Below are 18,403 nucleotides of genomic sequence, written 5' to 3' on the forward strand. Positions count from 1 at the left end.
ATGAACTGTTCTGTTGTAGAGAACCTTAGCAAAAACTGTTCACAGTGGTGGTGATAGGAACCAGACGTCTGGAGAGTTTAATGCCTCTAAAAAAAAAATAAAAATAGCCTCACAAAAAAAAAAAAGTTTTTTCCCTTAAACACCTATTTTTTTAATTAATTCATGTACATGCTCATGTAAAAGGTTGTTAAGCAAAGGAGATTTTTTTTTAACTTATCGACGTTACATGTAAAAACTTGTAGGTTCACTGGTGGTTTATTATGGTGATATGTGTGTTGTAGACATGGCGACCCCTGGTTCCCATCACCATCACTGTAAAGAAATCTCTACAATTAACCATTTCACACCAAACCACCCTATAAAATAACTATTTACATCTCAACTACTGAATTATGCAGAAATTATGAAAAAGCAGTTCAATTCATATTTAACAGGATTTAGTTCTGTACACTGTGTGAAATTATCTACCCATTTTTATTAGTTAAATGGTTCTTTTTTCTGTTCCAACTTATTAAACCTCAGAGAAAGAAAATGTCCTGTTTATTATGCATTAAGAAACATATTGAAGTATCATATTATATTTTTTAAAATGTAATTTACCCCCAACATTAACTATTAACAAAAGTATGAACAAAATTCTGGCCATCACAGGAGAAAAAGTCGTATTTAGCCACTGCCACAATTATTAATACAACCAGTCCTTACCACAATGGCAAACACTATTCTATCTTGTTTAAACATTCAATAATAGGCCCACTATATGTAACTAAGTAACAGAGAACAGGGACCCGGAGAAGCATCAGACCCATTTGTTCTTGTGTCACATGACCAGGCTTTGAAGGCACATTGGACATCGCAGACAGCTGAGCATTAAAAAACAGCAGCTTCAAAGAGCTCAGATGAAACGGGCAGCTGTATGAATGGGATCAATCGCAGGCACAGCCTGGGTTAGCAGACCAAAGACATGCTGCTTTAGCAAAGCTTGACCCTCCATCACCAGCAGCACATATGCCTTTAACTATCTATCAAACAACACGTTTATTATATGCAATATCAAAAGAAAACACAATGATACATTACAGACGACTGATCTGAGAGCTGCTATTCAAATCCCACTACTGTAAAGCTATCAGACTGCTTTGTCTGTTTCTGTTTTATGTATTTCTATTACCGTTCATTTTATTTTTGTTATCCTTGATCATCATTGTAATATACTGGACTGGGCATGGATCTAAACAGGGCCGAAAGATGACTAGTTTTATGCTCAAACTGCAATTTCAATTAAAGTCCTTATTAGCAACTATGTTGTTGTTTTAAGTGCAGAAACCTAAACACAATAACATGAAGCCTGTGAAACACCTATTAATGAGTTTGACTTATCAGAATCAACCAAACACCCAACACAAGCACAACTAGTAAATTTATGTACTACAAGGGGGGATTCGCACTCACCTTCGCAGCTGTGTAAATGTGATGTGACAATAAATGTGACTTGATTTGATAATCAAACCTTAAATGACAGTCACAACATCGGTCAGAAAAAATGCAATTGCATATTTCACATAAATCGTTCAGGCCTACATATTAAGAGGATTTAATTGTTTGTACCCATTAATGATTGGAATTGTTTTTGTGGGGCAGTCATGGGCTGGAGGTTAGGGATCCAGCCTCACTGGAAGGTCGCTGGTTCAATCCCCAGAGCCGACAGCACATGACTGAGGTGTCCTTGAGCAAGACACCTAACCCCCAACTGCTCCCCGGGCGCTGCGGATTGGGGTGCCCACCGCTCCGGGCAAGTGTGCTCACTGCCCCCTAGTGTGTATGTGGTGTTTCACTGCCCAGATGGGTTAAATGTGGAGGTGAAATTTCCCTGTTGTTGGACTAGTAAGGGTCACTTAATCTTAATCTTTACACACCCTTAAAAAAGTTCTTCAAGGGTTCTTTAGTGAAGAAAATGGTTCTGTAGAGAACCACTATCACTCAACTCTTTGCATGACTAAAGGTTCTTTGCATCATGCATTCATCAAGTGCTTTTCAGACGGATGGAGAATGTGCCGTAAATGGTAAACTAAAAATAGTTCTATGTAACACCCAATAGGGTTCATTTATTGTTATGATGTCATGCCTACAATAATAAAAGAACACTTTTGGATGCTATACAGAACCATTCATAGCATATTCATGTATATTTTCCATTAATTTGAAGAACATTTTAATGATGCAAAGAACCCTTTAATCATGCAAAAGATTCTTTGTAAAGTCATGGTTCTATATAGGACCATTTTCTTTACAAAAGAACCCTTGAAAAAACATTGAGTTTAGCATTTAACACAATATTAGTGTAGAGATAGAGAGCTTTAGTTTTGCTCAAGGGGTACTTCCCATGTGTCAAACACAAGGCTTGCAGGCCAAGACAGGCGTGTGGCACAATCTTATTTGGCATAGGAAATTATTTTTATTTTCTATTAATATCAGCCCATTTCACCATGAGCTGCACTAAAGTTCCCAGCATGCACTGCAACGTAATGTGTGCTCCCACCCCCTCCCCAACCTACTGTACACTGGGGGCATTTAAAGAGGTTCGACAATAATAGACACAATTAATAGACACAAAGATAATACTAAAATCCTTTTTTTCCACCACAGACCAACTAATTAACCCTAACTTGTCTGCTAGTGAATTTAATGATGATTTATCTTCTAATGTCTGTGTAGAGTTTGCAATTCATTTCCAAATGATACGACAGGGTGTAGCTCAGCAGACTCAAACAAGCTCCTATAATGTTCCTGATAAGCCAAATACATCAGTAATGACATCTTTGTAATGACAACTATGAGGTGCTCACAACTATTTTAAACAAACTAAGTTCTTCCACATGTGATCTTGACCCTGTTCCAACTTAATTCCTTAAGATAATTTTTGATTGCGTGCACAATGATGTTTTAACTATTGTAAATTGTTCTCTGTCAACAGGTGTTTTTCCAGATGCTTTTAAAACTAAACTGAAGAAAAAAAAAAAAAAAAAAAAAAAAAAGAGTAGCATGGATCCTTCCATTCAAAATAATTTTAGACCAACTGCAGGTTTTGAATGGTTTAAATCATATTTAAGTAATAGGCAGTTCATGGTTTCACTTGGAAATCATTCAACAAAAAGATCTGCCTTTTCTTATGGAGTCCCCCAAGGTTCAGTCTTAGGGCCTTTGCTTTCTTTACTCTTTGTACATGCTACCTCTAGGTGATGTTGTTAGGAAGCATAGCATGAATTTAAATAGCTATGCTGACGACAACCAGCTATACATTTCTATTCCTTCTGAAGATCAAGACTCCATAGACAGACTAACCAGCTGTATGTCAGATGTTTCTCAGTGGATGGCGCAAAAATATTCTACAATTAAATCATGAAAGAACTGTATGACTGATTGTTGGTACAAAAACTCAGAGAAAAATTATTTTTGAGAAACTTGGTTCTTAAGCTTCATATATGAAACCTGAAGTATGAAACCTGGGTGTGATCTTAGACTCTGAGCTCTGTTTTACCCCGCATGTAAACACAGTCACTAAAGTAGCTTTTTATCATTTAGGAAATATTGCTAAGTTCGGCCTTCTCGATCACAGAGCGATGCAGAGAAACTTGTTTATGCATTTCTTACAAGCAGACTTGACTACTGTAATGATCTTCTTACCAGACTTCCTAAGAAAACTATACATATAGTGCTTGATGATGATGATGATGATGATGATGATGATGATGATGATGATCATCATCATCTGCAGCTAATATAAACTACTGTTTTTACAGAAAACAATTGTTTTTATTTAAAATAATTTTTCATTGTTATTCACTATTCAGTGCCTATTTTTTGCCATTTTAGTTTTGGCATATTTTAAATAAATCATGGCCAGTTGGGAAAATGTTATGTAAAAATTAAATTAAAGCACAGCTGGCCACCAGATTTCATGAGAATTTCTAATATGGCCCTTTTAGTGGGCATATCAAAAAAATGTTGAGTTTGACACCCCTGGGTTACTTCATCCTTAATGCTTCCCATCAAGAGACGGTCACATGTGTTCTTTTGAAGCCATGTTAGCATTTTTGGGTGAAGCTCCTTTAAGATGGCAGTGTTCTCTCTGAGACTCACTCAACCTTAATGACATTTAAGTAAATCAATGGGGAAACACTGGATAAAGGACACAGATGGAACAGCAACAGCAACATGAGCAGCTGCCCACAAACCCAAACTAATACAGTTCAATACCACTGAACTGCAAGTGCCATTATTTCAGGCTGATCAGTAATGAGGACTCGTAGTGGAAAAGTGGCTGCCAGTTTCTGCCATGCTGGCCATAACGTCTGCTAAGACATATATCAGGGGGGTTGAAGTTAGAGTCAATAATGCATTAACAATAAATTAATAAATTAATTAATAATACCACTATTTCTTTTTAAAACTATTAATACATTTTGTTGTCAGTTGTTTTAGACATACTGACCATACCCATCATGTACCCAGAAAAGACTATAATGATGTCATTTAACTCCACGATAACGTATCATACAGGACAAGAATATAAACCAGGCATCTCACCAAAGGGCAGCTCGAAGCGTGTATCCAGCAGAACTCTATGAGGAGTGGGGTTTTTGGTGCCATATATTTCATCTGCTTTCATCAAAACCTCAGAGTCCAGAAACGTCCATTCTCCTGGACCTTCCTGATAAAAGTAATTGGGTATAATTACTTATTAAGAATAACAACAGCCAACTTTAATAAAAAGAGAACTGGGCTATTGCATGTGACTATGCAATAGTAAACAAACAGCTCCTTAAAGACTTAAAGCCTTTCCACACTAATCAACCAAAGGAAAAGCCGTGATGAAATGGAAGTGAGGGGTGGTCAAAGGCTGTCCAGCATAAACAAAGAGGATGTCAACACTAAACTGCCAGGAGAGTTTGTGTCAGTAATAAAGGGGCTTTAGTAAGCATGTACAGTTTTTAACACAGTATCAAAAAACTAAAACAACCAAGTTTTTAAAACAAAGCGCATGAAAAGGTTGTCTTGCTCATGCGCCGTTCACTTTTTTCTGAGAGTTCAAAACACATTTTGGGACTTTTATGTGACTTGATTAAAATTCTTAACGTTCCACACTGATTTTCAGACTTTGGGAGACTTCAAAACAATGTGATCTAACTGCTCACCATGTGCCATGAGGGACAGGGATTCAGTCTTCCTGCTCTAAAATGCAGGGGCGTGGCTAAAATAAGGCTCCGCCTATGGACAAAAACTCTGTGTGACGCTGCTGTAGGTGGTGACGTGTTAGAGTGTGCAGCGCTAGTGTGAGTGGATCAGACACAGCAGTGCTGCTGGAGTTTTAAACACCTCAGTGTTGCTGCTAGACTGAGGACAGTAGACCAACCAAAAATATCCAGCCAACAGCATCCTGTGACCACTGATGAAGGACAAGAGGATGAATTAATTATTGTCTTTGACTTTACGTCTACAGTTAGGGATGTCTAACAGACTGGACAGTGAGTGAACATAGTGTTTAAAATCTCCTGAAACACTACTGTGTCTTATCCACTCTTACAAGCACAACACACTAACACACCACCACCACCACGTCAGAGTCACTGCAACGCTGAGAACGATCCTGACCTGGGGTCCTGACCAATGCAGAACAGGGTGAAAGGGGCTTAACAAACTATGCAGAGAAACAGATGGACTACAGCCTGTAACTGCAGAAATATAAAGTGCTCCTATGTGATTAGTGGAGCTCATAAACTGGACAAGGAGTGCAGATACAAGGAGATGGATGAAGTGGGCGGTCAGAGTATATGTTCTTCATGTCTGTATATCAATTAATTATGGGTGATTTTATTTATGTAGGATGATCTCACCTCCTCTGACTGCCGGATGCTTTTGAGAGGAATCCACGCCGTTCCCAGCATGGTGTCCCAGATCAGGCCTTTGTTCCATACCTCCACAATCAGGCCCAGGTCCAGCCGACTGATCTCACTGCAGGCGCACACAGAGAGCAGAGGTGCTTCATTTTAGTTTTTTTATTCTGAATAGTCATTTTTTATTACTTTTTATAGGGAGATGTGTGCGGTTATTCAACTATACAGATATCCAAACTAATTATAGTATTTGTGTAATGTTTCATGTTTACTTGTAGACTGAGATTTAAAATAAATAAATAAATGAATAAATAAAGATTATATGTGGACACACGGACACACACACATATACATATTATACATATTATATATATATATATATATATATATATATATATATATATATATATATATATACACACACACACACACACACACACACACACACACACACACACACACACACTCACAAATTTGAGGGCATGTTTTTGCTGTACTGCTGCACAGAATCCCAGAATACAAGCAACTAATACTGCTTCTCTTGCTGGTTTATAAGGTCATATTCAAAAGTTTGTGTACCCCTAGTCAATATTTTATTGTGTTTTATATGTTTTAGTGATTTTCTCAGTGAAAATAAGTTAACACTCCTCTACAAAGACCACATGTCTGCACATTTTAATACACAATTGCAATTTTAATGCACACTTGCAATTTATTTCCTGAATTTAACAAACCGGGAGAAACAATATAACAAAACATAGAAATTGTGCATTAAAATTGGTTTTGTCCAGTAAGTAAATTTGATCTATATAGCACATTTAAAACCAAAGTGCTTTACAATGAAATTTAAACAGTATTTACACCCTCTGATCACTACCAATGTACATTAACACAACATTGTACAGTCCTTAATCTACAGTTCAACAGTTTAAATGCTAATCAGTAAAAGTGTGTTTTATGCTTAGTTTTAAAAACATCTCCAGATGAAACATCTGGTCACTTGGAATACTATTCCAAAGTCTTTGCGGTGATAGCAAAAGCATTTTTGTTTGAGACAGTATAACAGTTAAACGTGTTTGGGACACAGACCTTAAAGATCTAGAGGGTACATACATACAAAGCATGTCCACGATCATCCAAGGCCATAAAAACCATCAGTGCCATTTGATGTATTCTGTAATGTGCTGGGAGCCAGTGTAAAGATGCTAAAAACTGGAGTCTCTTTTCTTTTCACCACTTTATATTCTGGCTGCTAACTAGTTATAGACGAGCAAGAGGTGCTTTGCTTATTCCAACATACAGCACATCCAATCTAGATTTCACAAAGGCATGAAACACATTTTCCAAATTTGAAGCATTAGAGCAGGCATGTCAAACTGGGGACCTTGTGGGCCAAAGAGCAGCAGAAATTAGCATTTACCCTCATCTAACGCTCTGAATTCAGTTCATGAAGGCCGTGCTAATTAGACAATGAGCTGAATCAGGTGTTTTTGATGAGACAGAGGGTGGAAGTATGCAGTGTTTTGGCCCACGAGGACTGAAGCCTGACACATGCGCATTAGAGGAAGTGTTAAGCCAAACTTTAGCACAAAATATAGTACAAAATGCGTCACAATGTGGCTGCAACATGCGCTTGCAGTCCATGCCATCATTTCACACACTCTGTTTTCGCAGCTGGAGTAAAATGGTCTCCTCTGCAGAAAGAAAGAATGTTAACTTGGTAACGCAGCTCTCTCTTCGTCTCTGAACTTTAGTTCTGTCTCAAGCTGATCTCGCTGAGGCTTTTAAACGTTGCGCCTCATGAGCGAGTAGTTAGTGGACAGGACTGTGCAGTGTGCAGTCCTCTGTGCAGCCTTACTAAACAGTTTTCATTTGAGGCACATTGTGTGTGCATAGTGTGGTCAAATCAAGGCACGTTCTGTGCTGTTCTTGCGCTCATACAAACACCCACAGTGTATAAACACACTTCATTCATCTTTCCTCTCCTACAGCGTCTGATCTCCACACATGCTGTCTGTAAGACGCTGCTTCATACGACACGATGAGACCAGACAAAAGAAGACAGGAGCAGTTCAGTATGAAAGAGCGGAGATCATTAAAACACGTCCTCCAGCTTTATTAATACCAGGTGCATCACGCAGAGAAACAACAGATCAAACACACACCACTTCCAACAGGTTTCAGCATCTTTAAAAGTATGTATTGTACTTTTATTGTATTGAATATCCCAGGAAGGTTCCAGTGTCCAGTGTTTTAACTTTAATGAGGGATGCAAATTTTGGCAGATTCTTGTGTTAGACGTTAGTGATTAAACGTTAATTGACACACCTAAAATTACACACAACCCATGAATACATCAAATACAGCACCGTGGCTTCTCTGGAATAGAGCATTTCACTTTACACTCGGGTTGAGTGGCATAAGAGTAAGAAGGTAAACCTTCTTACTTAAAACGTCGATAGTACTTAAAATGATGCAATGTCACATTTCTATTCTACATCTGAACGGCTACAGCGGCATATTTAACTTATTTAAATTTTAGTAGGGTCACTGTTAGGTGGCACTGACGGAAAATTTAAAAGCAGGAAAAACCTCAAAAACCATCACCACCACCACCACCACTACAACCACCACCCCCCAACTGTAATATTGTATACCACAATAATATGTTCTGAACAGTTCATTTGAAATATTAATTAACCCAACCCTACATCAAGCCTCTCGGAATTTTGTGAAATGGGTTAAACTCCCCTTTGTGTGAACATTTCCAGGTGATCGGATGGATAGACATTTGGAATTAACCTTTGTTACATTAACGCTGAACTGATGTGTGACATTATGAAATGGGTGTTTGTTGAAACATCAGTTGGATCCATGCATTTCTACTGGCTGTAAACACTTCTTACATCCTTCCATCTCTTCATCTCTAACCAGCGCTCTTGCAAAAGCACCATGAGAGCAGCGCTCTGAAATCCATTCATTATTCATTTATTCCCTCAATTGTCTGCTAAGTGCAGCGAGGACCAGACGACTCCCAGCCAGAGGACAGCATGATGAAGAACGCGCATGTTTACTTTGTTTATTTATTTATTTCTTCCTTTTATTTCCTTAAAAAAAGACACTCAGCAGCAGCAACAGAGGGCCAGAGTAATTACAAGTTGATTGGTTGCTATGGAGACGGGTTGTAGCCCAAAACGTCATGACGCAAGATTTCATAACTGATGATACCCATCTGAGCACTGCAGGTTTGTCATATAAGATTGTGTTATGAGCTATAATTAGTCTAAAAGAGATTTCTTACCATAATATATGCTAACATGACAATTTCCTAACCTCTCTTTAAACCTCAGAATTAAACCGGTTATTTTAGATACTGTGCTTTATATGTAAATGAGCTTTGTTCTGATTGCCTGGATTGTGTTCCATTCACACACCTCACATGAAACACTTCTTATAACAGCCTGACTGGGCAGAGCAAAATGCTGTGGACTATTCTGTACATTGTCTAATATTCCACCTTCAGAATACACTGATAAAATTATGCATGCCAAATGGTTAGTTTACAAGTTAATATCGCCAATCTTGAAGGGGAATTCCACTGTTTTTTTGTTTTGTTTTTATTTCTGCATAAACAAACCAATGAGAAACAAAGTAGAGTGGGCCGGAGAGAAATTCTCAGTTCTACGGAAAGTTGTGGAAACTACGGAAACCAAATTGGTGGTTTGCGATAGCAAATAAAATTGTGTCTATATTTGTGTTGTAGTCAATGGTGACCCCTGGTTCCTATCATCACGACTGTAAAGAAATCGGAGTCTCTACAATTAACCATCTCAGACCAAACCGTTCCTAACGACTTTGTTTACATCTCCACTACTGAATTATGCAGACGAGCATTGGTGGAATTCCCCTTTAAACTTACATAAGCTTTGAAGCCATCATGAATCAAACAGCAGGGCTGGTCTCGGTCCTGGGAAAAGCCAACATACAAGCAAATTCCTTCAAAAAGGTTTGTGCTTTGATTCACTACACAACAGACTCAATAGAAATAAGCCTTTATGTCTTTATATTATGGCATAACCCTTTAAAGTGCTGTTACTTTAACTATGAAATGGCCACGTTTGCTTAAAGGGACCCATTTCCACCAATTCCCTCTAGGAACCTCTAACAATTAGGAGGCAATACATTGTCTGTGGCTGCTTTCTAATTCCCTCTGGTAGCCTGCACTGTTCCCTCAGGGGACGGCGTCTTGTGTATTATCTTATTATCTGTAATGCTTCTCTGAGAGCAAAGACACACTATAAGGACTCCTGTTCAGGGGGACATCTGGATCTTCTGGAGTCAAACTAGAAGAGAATGCATGCAGTCATTAAACTGGCTTAAGTACTAAGTACATAAGTACATTTCTGGTTCCTGAGACCAGGTTATTGTTTTATAGGCTGCACCTAAAACCCTTTAAGATAACATCTACCAAAGACTGGAGAATGAATTCAGTCCGGCCTCAGAAAACGAATATAACGAAAATAAGTGAAAACATCCTCTACACTCTACACAGAACACACTGCATTTCTGCCCATTTCTGCACATTCTGTTTGACCCCAGTATGTTAGGTTCAGCAAATAAACAGTAATTGTGGATTAAAATGTTCTCTGAGAATGTGTCCACTTATTAAATCAACAAAACCTACACATACATGAGGAAGGAAAGAACAGTAACAATATTACGACCTCCTATTTCAGACATCATTTCCAGCAATCCAGACAGCAGCCTATATGACTGTAAACTTCGCTAATGGGACTTTCAAACTAATAACCAACTGCATCTTAAGTGCAGCTATAAAAATAAACAACATTAAGTGAGAAAACAATTTTGGCTCATAAAAGGCAGTAGATCAATTATGTCACTTTTGAGGCTGATGCTAGCTCATGTTAATCAAGTAGGCCTTCCATACCCCATCACACAGTGAAACAGGTTGCCCCCCCCCCCCCCCAAACACACCTGTCCCCCCAACTGAATATCAAAACAAGTTTGGTGTCTGACGTTTGCTCCTATAGTTTTGTACTTGAGTTATGAGGCTAATGCAGCTAACAAGTAACGACATCATACACTTGCCTTAAAGTATGTAAAGATGCTTCAATGCCAAAAACAGAGCAGCAACGATCTTGATGGTGTGATGTGTTTTTTTTTTTCTTTTGTCCACACTTTTGTCCATTTTTATAGATTTTTTTTAGATCACAGTATGTCATGCAGTGTCAGAAACCACATAAGCAAGTATATTTAAGAATACTTTGAGCAAAATATGACTCATGCAGTTAGCACGATGCTAACTGGTGAGGTAATATGTATCTGATTTTCTAGCTTCAGAAGTATAGAGGATTATTGTAAATGTATTTGGCAGCATGTTTCTCGCTGCACTCTCACTAGGGGTGGGCAACATAACGTTTTATCATTACAGGCATAAATTACTTCACTATGTACATTTCTGAGCATGTGGTGGATCCGGTCATTAAATAAACACTTCTGAACTGCATGTTCCATTACAAAGAGAGCCATGTTAATTGGATTTACTGTATCACAGTATGTAAGCTGGTGATCACTGCATTCATAGTTTCTACAGGCTCTTCTTGTTTGTTCCAAACTTATCCAATCTCAGAAAAATCAAACACTGTGATATCATGTACTGACAAAATGTCGAAGTATGATCTGGCAATATGACAAAAACAGACAAACTCTGAACTCTTTTTTTTAACTTTAGTATAGTTTTATTATAGCCCGGTAAATTGAGGTTTAGTTTGAGCGCTGTTATACAGAGTGTGGATGGCTGCGTATAGGCAAAATCATCTACCAGTATTTTAGATCCGATTCCTACAGGTTCGCTATCAGTTCATTAATGTAAAGGGTGAATCATCTGTCCTTGCAAAAGTAAAGTATGGTGTTCCACAAGGCTCTGTTTTTGGGCCTATATTATTCACAATTTATATGTTACCATTGGGCACCATTATCAGTAAACACCGTATAAATTTCCACTGCTATGCTGATGACACTCAGTTATACAAATCAAGCGAACCGGATGATAAAATCAAACTTGGCAAGATAGAGGACTGTGTAAAAGACATAAAAGACTGGATGTTGAGTAACCTTCTCTTACTTAACACGGATAAAACAGAGGTCCTGCTTCTGCGTCCAAAAGCAGCTAGAAACAAACTGTCTGGCTTAATGCTTAAACTTAACACTTTCTCAGTTGCATCAAGCTCATCTGTTAAAAATCTTTGTGTCGTGATAGACTTTGATCTGTCCTTCGACGCACATATAACTAATATCAGTAGAACAGCCTTCCTGCATCTTCGCAGAAATATCGCTAAATAAGAAATGCATCATCTTTACAAGATGCAGAAAAACTAGTTCATGCTTTTATTACTTCAAGTCTAGATTACTGTAATGCCCTGCTGTCGAGATGTCCAAGCAAAAGCCTCAACAAGCTTCAGCTAGTTCAGAACGCTGCAGCCAGAGTCCTCACAAGAACCAGAAAATTTGACCATATTAGCCCAGTTTTATCAGCCCTGCACTGGTTACCAGTTAAATTTCACATTGATTATAAAATTCTATTATTGACTTATAAAGCTCTAAATGGACTCGCCCCTCAGTACCTGAGTGAATTTCTTTCCTACTATGAACCATCACGTCACCATATTAGTCAAACTCTCAGAAACAGAGGTACAAAACTGTCGCTAAGGTAACCCTATAATATAACCCTAGGGTATATTTTCAGTACTTGTAATAATTAAATATTAACTCTACATACCCTGTCTTGTCTCCAACTTTATGTTATTGTTCTGTTTTAAAACATTAGGTTATAAATAGGTCCATTACTTATTTAAGGTACACTATTGGACCTTAAAACCACTGTTGTACCTTTAAAGGTACACTTACATTGTACCTTGATGAACAAAAAAAACCCTGCACAGTATCTTTTTTTTTGACAGTGTACAACATGCAAGGTTTTACTGTTGGAGCTGAAAGAAGCATCATTACTAAGTCAGGAGAGTAAAAAAAAACTCTAAAATATGGTGAGTGTGTGTAGCTGTGAGTCACTCTGTAAAGCCTGAGATAATCATTTACAAGTCAGAGGCATTGGGTCGGGAGTTTTTCACACCACACTGTACGTCTTTTGTATTACGTTAATGTCTCACACACACACACACACACACAGTCTCAAATAGAAGCTCTGGCTTGATATTTAGACTATACTGATGAATATATGATGACAGTAGTAGATAATTTACTCACATACCACAACCCTTCACCAAGTTTTGACTGAGATCTCTTAGAATTCTACTTCTATCATCATATTTGTCCACTTGGGAAAGGGCAGGTCCTGTCGTCACTCGACACTTATTCAACCACTAAGCCTAGGTATTATCTATGGTTGATAAAATGAGACGAATTTAATAGTTTGTTGAAAGAAAATAAAAGAATCAAACGAACTAAAAAATGCGAGAAGACTTCGGATTTCAGAAGTGCAGGTCATTTATTCCTTCTTGAGCATGGAGAATGTTTCCCAGAAGCCCTCAGGCAACACTCACACAGATACAGGGTTTGTACACATATTTTACACCCTCAGTAAGGATGGGGTGGTGTCACCCCACCCCTTTTTTGTTATTTCCTAATCTCATGACACCACCATTATGTCCAAATTGATATCCATACATCTATCATATGGGGTCATGTGGAAATATTATCTGCAAGTCCGGTCTGTATCATTTTTTAAAAAAGACACTGTACCAGGCACATCCTAACACACCCTAGCATGAGTGCTGGTGTTTTTCCATCTTGGCCGTTCGGCCTTGAGAAGTTCATAAGTTCACGCGCTTCCTATAAAGTGTTTTTCCTTCCTCTTACACCCTACTAAGGAAGCTTGTTTTAGGGCACTTGCTCCAATATGCTAGGCCATATTGTACTTTATTTATGTCTAGGCCATAATACAAAATATTTTAATTTTGGGAATCTTTAATTTACATCAGTCCGGAGCAAAACCCGTGCTGCACAATTGATTTCCCCATGTTGTGTGCAATTACACATTTCCACCAGAGAAGTCACCAAAACACAGTGTATATTTAGTGCAGCTTTAAGAAAGCAGGGCTGTTGTCAGTCTTCAACTTTGTATTAAGATTAGCTGCTTCAGCAAAACACACCAACGGTCTGGTCTTCGGTCTTGAGTAAAAAACACATCTCAGCTCTCGTTCATCAGGCAAAACGGGTCGTTTCAAACGGCCTCAGAAGAAATGGCTTCAGAGAAGTGGGCAAAGAAATAAGCTATCAGATGGTAAAGTTTGTGAGACATTCACAATTCCATTTATTCTTACGAGAGTAGGTACAGTTACCGTGTGGCGGATGTGCAGGAAAAAAAAAAAAAAAAAAAAAAAAACTACCTCCACATTCCAGGAAATCAGACAAGAGACAGTCTGCCACTTTCTTGGCAAAAGGGCCATAAAGACACACCATGCCAACACCAGACCTCACGCTGTTCACTTCATTCAGGTGGCAGGTGTATCTACAGCTGGACTGGGTCCTGAAAGCTCTCCTCTCGCTCACACACAATCGATTTGTGTGCTCAGGTTGATCTTAAAGCTTAGTGACATTTTGTTAATATTCTCAAACTCTAATATGACACCAGCAGTCTAATCACATGTACATGAATAACATCTGTAATTTTCAATATTTTATGTATTTTACTTCAAATATATAGTACTAGGTAAATGTTTGAGATCACCCTTCCATTATTTCACTTGCATTAATTATTATTCACATATTTAACTCAACAAATAAACATAATAATCCCCTTTTCAGTGTTTAATATGTTACTCTTTCAGCTTTCAGTCTTTTCAGGAGACTCACTTTCAGTTTCTCAAAGAAATCTGCAGACACACCACCAAGGTTCAGCCTTAGACATTAGTTGCTCACTTTCTGAAGTAATCCAAAGACATTCAGTGATGTTGGGGTCTGGACTCTGGAGTGGTCAGTTCATTGTTCAGATTCTTTGTTTGATGTGTCTCCTTTTCAGTAAGGCTTCTTGACAGCTACACATCCTTTCAGACCCATAGCACTGAGTTCTCTTCTCACAGTGGAAGGATGGACAGAAACACCTCTGGATGTTTTCAGAAGCAGCTTGTTTTCTGAAGCAGCTTGATTTTCTCCTCTCTCTCAAAGATGAAAGCTGTAAGTGCTGTTTATCTGATGGGGACAGTTTTGGTTTCTACCAGGTGTTGCACAGTTGTTTCTCATGCAAGTGGATTATATTTTGTCTAATTTCCTGAGAAATATCTTCCAAAAAAATGTACTTGTACTGACTAGCTTGATTTTGACATGGTGTTTTTTATATATAATAAATATATTTATTGTAAACAATGAATATTATGAACAATGAATAGACTGTATATATTATTAAAATGAAAGCATATATTAATATATTTGTATAATCATTTTTAGCACGTATTACATCTCTTTTGATAATAATAATAATAGTTTTGAAAATTATTTTAAAAAATTCTTTTGCACATGAGAAAATGCCGGGTTGAGAAAGCATGCGTCTTTAAGAGGCCAGCAGGTCTGTGATGCTGAGAGTGATAAGCTATTGCACAGTGAAATCCAGCCTGATTATCCGTGTTGTTAAACAGACAGCCTGGAGGAGATCATCAGTTTGCCAGCACAAGGCTTTACAAGACACTCCAAGCTTGGCCATCAGCCTTGGAGAAATCTGTTCCCCGATGGGCTCACTGTGCCTCTCCAAAACACGGCATTTAATCACACCAAATATTTCATATTTCATAGAAGCAATCCTTCACAAATGCTAACGCTACAAAATTATGGTTCTTCAAGGGTTCTTTAGTAAAGAAAAATGTTTCTATATAGAACCATGAACACTCAAAGAACCCTCTGGGTGATGAAAGGGTCCTTTGCATTGTGAAATGGTTCTTCAGATTCATGGACAATGTGCTGTATATGTGCTTCTGTTTAGAACATTTTTGAAAATGGCTCTATATAGCACCCTTTGGCATCATACAGAACCCTTTTCAAAAAGGTTCTACATAGAACCATTTCACGATGCAAAGGAATCATGTAATTTTGCCATTTTCTTTACTAAACAACCCTCGAAGAACCATTGTATTAAAGTGTGTAGCAATGAATGAAAATGGTCTGAGCCAGGCAGGACAATGGCGCCATCATTTTGAGGTGGTCAACATCGCTGCAGGACTGTTTTCGGTACCATTATAAAGTGGCAGTTTAAATGGTGCAGCCTCAGGCACCAGAACGTAACTGCTGGAAAAGAAAAATTAGAACAAGAAGCTGGCGAACAGGCCAACTTGAAAACAAGTCACCTATAGCATCGTCCTTCTTACTGCATTTTAGGGGGTTTATTTCATCTTTATGTGCACGATTAGACGTGATGTACACAGTTAGGGATTCGCTGATGTGTGAGATTCTGTTTCTACTAGAGCCCGCACTGAATTTGGTTTTTAATGTCAGGTGTTGGCATTAGACAGAATACTAGCCAGCAAAATCAGTTACTACAGAAATAAATCATACCGAGGGAAGTTGTGCAACCTAGATTAATCTGTTTCTGTGGATTATGACGAAACTAATTTTTCGCCACATGTGTATTTGTTTATGAGCGGATCTTAACCACTCCAACATAGTGGATGCATTGCCTCAACACTGCATCTATGTACGTACATCTATGGGTACGTTATAAACACCTCCTCCATAGTTCTTATGTTTGTTGTTCTGGTCTGCCTCTGAATTACTGCTTAACATCCATGCCAACGTAAAGGATGCCTGGAAGCATGTAGACCATGACGATTACATCATTTGAAACGGATGTATTGAATTTTGTATGTAAAGTTAAGTAAGTGAGTTTTAACACTAGCAGTAATTGACAGAAAAGAGCACCAGTTAGCACAACCTCATTAACACAATGATAACTGGCACTGAAAACAGTGTGGTGCAAAAGATATATTTAAACTAAAAAATGCAAACATTGATATCAATAAATACTTTAATAATACATTTAGCATGAATGGAAGTGAATGGGGACAGATGGAGACAGTTTTGTTGTCTGCCACGTTTTGCACATTAGTTTCTCATGCAAGTGGATTAGATTTTGTCTAATTTCCTGCATGGCAATACAACCCTAACACGACAAAAACTCACTGAATGCAGTAATGATAACGTTGCTGTTTGGAGAATGACATATCCAATTCAGGTGGATATATATATTTTTAAATCTATTTCTTTCATCCTAAAACTAAATAATCTTAATAGGTCCATTAACATCTCCTATTGTCATGTGTGCAAAAAAAGGAGAGCTTAATTCCAAACATATTTTACAGTCACTGGTGTTATATGAATATGTTGTAACACCAGTGATTGTGACTCCAGTGACATTATAGCTAAAACCTAGGACTTTGTAAATTGGCTGACCCACTGGTGGTCAGGTGACCCTGTACAACCATTTAAAATCAGTAATAAAAATGATATTTGGCATTATTCTGACAAAATTAATTACCCAGCCATTAATCCACATAACACAAGTGATGCGTAGGAGTTATCTGCTGCCCGATAAACAAAATTATTATTACAAGCCTTCACCCAAGAAGCAGTTTAATAGAACTGAAAATACTGTAAAATGTAACGCAAGAGTCCTGATAACACCAGTGACCAAAATCTCCGTGACAAATGAATTCTTTAAATAAAATACATATTTTTAAATGTAGTATAACAGTAATGTTATAAAAACCAAACATTAATCTGTTTTATACAAATTCAGTTAAACCTCTTAAAAATATAGTTTTACGTTAAAATGTTGAAAATTGGTGTTGTGATGGGCTGTTTTACATATGCAGAGCGACTATGAAACAGGATAAAAAAAGAAAAACCTGAGAAAATATAAGGGAAAAGTATTATTTAAGCATTTTAAGCATCTTTTCAAGCCCTGCGACCTGTGTGACATATTTTCCCTACTCTAAATGGAGAATGAGCCTAACACTGAATGAAAGGACAAGTTAGCATGGCCTCATTCATGTGATGGTATCAATAACACTTTGGGCCTCATTCACTATCAGCCTGGTTAGTGCTGTTGGGTACTGTTTACTTACAACATGAAGTCCTGCTCCCAGCATGGCTGGTCTCCTCGCACAGTGATGGTCGTACTCTTGACATTCTGCACTTTCAGGGTCACATAGGCATTGAACTTGTCTGGTGTGAAGATACAAAAGACAGAGAAAGGCACATTTTTAATGACATAATTTACATAATGATTTACAGACATAAAATAATATTGTATTACAAATGCATGCGCACTTCACAGAAATTATTATTCCACAGCATCACTGCTGTAAACCATGTACCTCAGGAATCCGTTATAGAAGAAGGAAAAATGTTTCTGACAAATCCATGTGCACTTCAGATGAATGAATTCATAAGAGGTGCAGAACACGTGAAAATCCAACAAAGGA

At 37.9% G+C, this 18,403-nt stretch overlaps 1 protein-coding gene across 2 annotated transcripts in view; it reads right to left on the reverse strand.

Moving 5' to 3' along the window:
- Nucleotides 1-18,403, reverse strand: part of unc13bb (unc-13 homolog Bb (C. elegans)) — a 162,822-nt gene that overhangs the window by 92,077 nt on the left and 52,342 nt on the right. For both annotated transcript variants that reach the window (XM_037547066.1, XM_037547065.1), the window contains exons 3-5: nt 18,044-18,143; nt 5,895-6,012; nt 4,588-4,711 (exon numbers count right to left, since the gene is read on the reverse strand). In XM_037547066.1, coding sequence (XP_037402963.1) covers nt 4,588-4,711; nt 5,895-6,012; nt 18,044-18,143 — 342 coding nt within the window. The remainder of the gene's footprint in view (nt 1-4,587; nt 4,712-5,894; nt 6,013-18,043; nt 18,144-18,403) is intronic.

Source organism: Pygocentrus nattereri, chromosome 18, assembly GCF_015220715.1.
Source record: "Pygocentrus nattereri isolate fPygNat1 chromosome 18, fPygNat1.pri, whole genome shotgun sequence".
Classification (NCBI taxonomy): domain Eukaryota; kingdom Metazoa; phylum Chordata; class Actinopteri; order Characiformes; family Serrasalmidae; genus Pygocentrus; species Pygocentrus nattereri.